This window comes from Oratosquilla oratoria, chromosome 29 (assembly GCF_046742065.1).
Source record: "Oratosquilla oratoria isolate Oo_2021 chromosome 29, ASM4674206v1, whole genome shotgun sequence".
Taxonomy (NCBI): domain Eukaryota; kingdom Metazoa; phylum Arthropoda; class Malacostraca; order Stomatopoda; family Squillidae; genus Oratosquilla; species Oratosquilla oratoria.
This window is the reverse complement of record NC_134805.1, coordinates 47,198,779-47,203,778: the sequence shown is the minus strand read 5'-3', so window position 1 is coordinate 47,203,778 and position 5,000 is coordinate 47,198,779. Positions and strand designations below refer to the sequence as shown.

The 5,000-nt window shown below is 40.7% G+C and overlaps 1 protein-coding gene across 1 annotated transcript; it reads left to right on the top strand.

Annotated features, from left to right (window-relative positions):
* Positions 1-2,950: 2,950 nt before the first annotated feature.
* Positions 2,951-3,346, top strand: LOC143040862 (uncharacterized). The gene has a single exon (XM_076212304.1). The coding sequence runs from the start codon at positions 2,951-2,953 to the stop codon at positions 3,344-3,346; it is 396 nt and encodes a 131-aa protein (XP_076068419.1).
* Positions 3,347-5,000: the final 1,654 nt, after the last annotated feature.

Below are 5,000 nucleotides of genomic sequence, written 5' to 3'. Positions count from 1 at the left end.
CTAGAGTAACGCTTCAGGATAAATTTAGCTACTGTCATAGGCATGGCCAATGTAAACATTCGACTGATCAGTGTTCAAAGATTCAGAAACTTAAAGCAGAGACCTCTCATCAACTTAGGCAAACTCGGCCCATTTTCGCCAGCGCCCATATCACAAATCATGGGATTGACTAGTAACAGCCGGTCTCAGACCATCCCTCTGGTGGCCGCTGAAGCTTCTCAATTACTCACATTCCAATTTTTTTGACAGAGAACACACCTATCTCAGTCACAGTAGATACTGGTGTAGAATGTAGTTTTATAGATAGAAGGCCTTATTATGCTCTCAGGGATTTGTACAATCTCTCTTTTTCTCCTTTTTGTAAAGGATTGCATTCTGTACAAGGTTCTCCCTTGCTTATTTTTGGGTTTGTTCCAATTCCCTTTATGATTTTCCTTTCATGCTACCGTTTTCCATGTTACTTTTGTTGTTGTTTCTTTCTGAGATTGCTCTCATGTGTGATTGCATAGATTTATCTCCTAGGCGCCGTGTAGTGATTTTTTTTTTTTTTATAATTCTCTCTCTCCACTATTCGTGAGGATCACATTAAAACAGCTATGGTAACTAACGTCACTGGTGCTCCTACCAGCATCTCTCCTGGCAGTCATTTAGGTTTCTTTGAAGTAGTTGACGTTGACACTGTCCAGGATTCTCTTCCTATCATAGTAGCTTTGGTGCTACGGTCTCTACAAGTGACACAGCTCTCTTGGCCTCTCGTACAACGTTTGTAGGTGAGATTGACTTTCCAGAGGTGACTCCCCGTCTCACTGACCTGTTAGTGACCCATTGTCAAGCTTTAGCTTTACCTGGTGATCCATTAGGAGTTACGGATTGTGTTGTTCATAACATTGGTCTTCAGCCAGGTGTTCGACCTGTTTACGTAACCTCTTATAGGTTGCCTCACTCTCGTCGATTTATAGCATAGTCCTTGATTGACGACTTGTTACGTGAAGGCGCTGTACAAGAGTTTCACTCAGTGTGGAACTCGCCGATCCTCCTGGTGACTAGGAAAGATGAATCTTTTCGTCCTGCTATTGATTATAGGCGAATTAATGAGGTCACTATTCCAGACCATTACCCTTTATCTGTGTTAAGTGTTCTTGTCCAGTCCATTGGAACATGTAATATGGTGTTCAACACCTTAGACTTAAAGGCGGGCTTTTGGCAGATTCCCTTGGAGGAGAAGTCTCGTTAGATCACGGCCCTCTCGACTCCAACAGGGCATTATGAATGGGTTAGTTGGCCCATGGGGTTATGGAATGCTCCCTTGACATGCCAGCGCTTAATTAACTCAATTTGTTATGGCCTAGTGGGGAACGGACTTTTTGTTTACCTGGACGACTTTATCTTAGTCTCCAAGAATGTGGAAAGCCATTTCAGTAAGTTGTCTATGTTTTTCTAACATTTTGCTGATGCTGGATTGAAACTCAATTTGCCTAAGTGTTCCTTTTTTAATTCAATCATCCAATTCCGAGGTCATTTTGTGGACAAACATGGTATTCACTCCACAGATGATAAAGTCAAAGCAATTAAGGACTTTCCTACACCTAGGTGAGTTGAACATGTACGTTCTTTCTTTGGACTGGCAGGATACTATCGTGCATTTATTAAGGATTTTGCTTTACTTGCATCTCCCTTTATACGTCTCCTCAATTAGGATACTTCCTTTCAGTGGCGTGATGTTCATCAGGAGAGTTTTGATTCATTGAAGTATGCCCTTACTGAAGTACCTGTATGGCATTCCCTGATTATAGTCATAACTATTTGTACAGATTCTTCTGGTACAGGTGTTGGAGCTGTACTTAACAAGCCTGAGTCTCGTTACTCTGTTACACATTTAGAGACATTGGCAGTGGTGTGGGTTTTAAAACATTTTTGAGATATCATCTTTCGATATCCTGTTACAGTCTGCACGGACCGCACTGCTGTCACACAGCTTTTCAAGGGCAAAAATCTTTCAGGCCGCCTAGCTAAATGATTCCTTACAACTGAAGAATTTAACCCGATCTTTAAGCATATTTTGGGACGCGGGAATAATGTTGCTGATGCACATTCACGTAATATACATGTAGCTGCAGTTATAGTGATTGATAACTTTTCCCTGCAGGATCTGGCCAAAGCTCAGCGTGAGGACCCTGTTTGGTCTACTGTCTTTTATGCTTTGAAATCTGGTACTGATACCACCTTACCAGATTTACCTGTACCCCTGTCCTATTTTTCTCTACAAAACAATGTTCTCATCCGTAATGTGGAAGTGTTTGAGCAGGATGTAGCACAGTTAGTGATCCCTGAGCCTCTAGTCCCTGTTGTTTTGTTACTTGCTCATGGTGCCCTTCAGGCTGGTCACCCAGGTCATGACGAAAATCTGGCCACGGCTCGCAAGAAATATTATTGACATAGAATGCGACTGGACATTACCACTCATGTATCTCAATGTAGCTCTTGTGCCCACAACAAAGGTTCTACGCACACTACTCCTATCCTAAAATACCCTACTCCTTCTGTCCTTTTCAGACCATGGCTATAGACCTTTTACAATTGCCTCGTAGTATTAAGTTCTGTGTATGTCCTTGTGTGTGTGTGTGTGTGTGTGTGTGTGTGTGTGTGTGTGTGTGTGTGTGTGTGTGTGTGTGTGTGTGTGTGTGTGTGTGTGCGTGTGTGTGTGTGTGTGTGTATGTGTGTGTGTGTGTGTGTGTGTGTGTGTGTGTGTGTGTGTGTGTGTGTGTGTGTGTGTGTGTGTGTGTGTGTGTGTGTGTGTGTGTGTGTGTGTGTGCGTGTGTGTGTGTATGTATGATTATTACACTTATCCAAGTAACAGTCACGGTCTAGGATCACAAATGTATTAGACCTATCCGCTTTGCGAATAAAAATGTGTTCAGGTAATTTATATATCCAGACAGACGGGGTTGCTATGGGGTCCCCTCTGGGGGTTTTGTTTGCACAAGCCTTCATGGCCCATGTTGAGGAAGAAGTTATTAGCAACCTTCCCATTAAACCTACTTTGTACCGTAGGTATATAGATGATATTTTTGTGTGTGTCAATGACCTGCGTTTACTTGAGGAACTTAGATCGAACCTCCAGGATGTTTCAGGTTTAAAATTTTCTGTTGAGTTAAATAATAACAACAAACTCCCGTTCCTTGATGTAATGGTGGACGCGTCATCTGATGATTTCATCACTACTGTTTACCGCAAGCCCACCAATGCTGGGAAATGCATGAACGGTGAGAGTGAATGTACGGTTGAGTACAAAAGAGGTGTAATTAAGGCATATGTGCGACGGGCGATTAAGGTTTGCTCGTCTTGACATTCACTGCACTCAGAACTACAACATCTACGACAGCTGTTAGTGAATAATGGTTATTCCAACACAGACTTTAACAGCATTACTAATAAACTGCTTGACAGTAGTTTGAATAACCATACCCCTCACCACAATAACATCATCAAAGTTTTTTAAAAGAATATCTTCAGCATTGCATACCGGGAAGATGAGAAGCGCATTAAAGACATTGTTTTTCGAAATTGTAAACCGATGGATGAAAATGATGTCTTGCGTTTGGTAATATTTTCTAATAGAAAAAAAACGCACTAGTTCCCTAGTTCTAAAAAATGATTTGTCTGGCAACTCTGGGATGCTGTCGAAAACCAACGTAGTTTACAAGTTTAACTGTACCTTTGGAGACTGAGCTCTTTTCTCGTAGCTATGTTGGTTTTACAATATGTAGCCTTAGCAGGCCTTTAACTCTCCACCTCCAACAGGGAACCATTAAAAAACATTTTGAACATTATCACAAGTCTGTGTTGGATAGAGCAACTGCTGTTCATAACACTGAAGTTATAGCACAATGTAACGACATAAAGTAACTGAAAATGTTAGAGGCTGTGTATATAAGAGAATTGTCTCCTGTTATTGATATTCAGTCCAACATGATATCTGCTATCCTCCTTTTTAATAGTTCTTCGCGACATGTGGTACCTAAGCTACCTCGGCATGATAGCTCACCTCACCTTACACCGACCCCAACTCTCCCCCCCTCACCTTTCCCTCCCCCTTCCCTTCGCCCTCCTCAAGCCCTAAGAAGATCAACCAGAGTGAGGTCTGCGTAGGTTTAAATGTTGCGCATGACACCAAGAGTGTAGCATTCTTCTTTATTCTGTGACAATGTAACGTGTCTGTATAATTGTGTTTTCTGAACTGCATTTGTATCTTCATAATGACTACTTGTAATCAAAAAGTCGAACAGTGTCTTAATTAAAATGGAGAGCTTTTGGCAGTTCGTTTCTGCTCATCCTCTCAAGATTAGAACCTTAGTGAGGAAACTTGAAAATATTAAAAAGAAAATTAATAATTGTGAAAACGCTGTGGTGTTCAATTCAGTGTGTATGAAAGAAGACCTGCGCCTTAAGTATATATAAGCATATTGAATTGAATAATCATCCAGTTGATTGGGGTAATACCCATGCAATCTATTATACTAACAACCTAATAGTTAGAAACTTAATAGAGTGTAGTTTGATCCATACCACCAGTGATCAAAATACCAACCTACACAAGGGCTTATATAAACTCGACAATTTTATCTGTCAAGAAATAAGCAAAATAATAGCAGGTAAAATGTAACCCTGCGACTGTGACCTAATGTCGCCCTACCTTCATTAGCGGACGCATTGACCCTTGCGACCTGACAGCCCGCCTCCCAGGGGGTAAATTGTCCTCTACCCTTTTGTAAACTGTCCTTGTTCCTTTTTTATGTATATATAATCTATGTATTTCTATTAACTATGTACTTTGTGCACTAAAGATGTAATATACGAAAGAGCTCTACTTCGTTAGTTTCTTTTTCCATGTGGTCTACTTTGCATAAGTGAACACACGTACCCGTGTTCTTATTAGCATATATATATATACATATATATATGTATATATGTATGTATATATATATATATATATGTATACA

Excerpts from the sequence above, each read along its gene's own strand:
- LOC143040862 (XM_076212304.1), top strand. The coding sequence starts at position 2,951 with ATGGGGTCCCCTCTGGGGGTTTTGTTTGCACAAGCCTTCATGGCCCAT.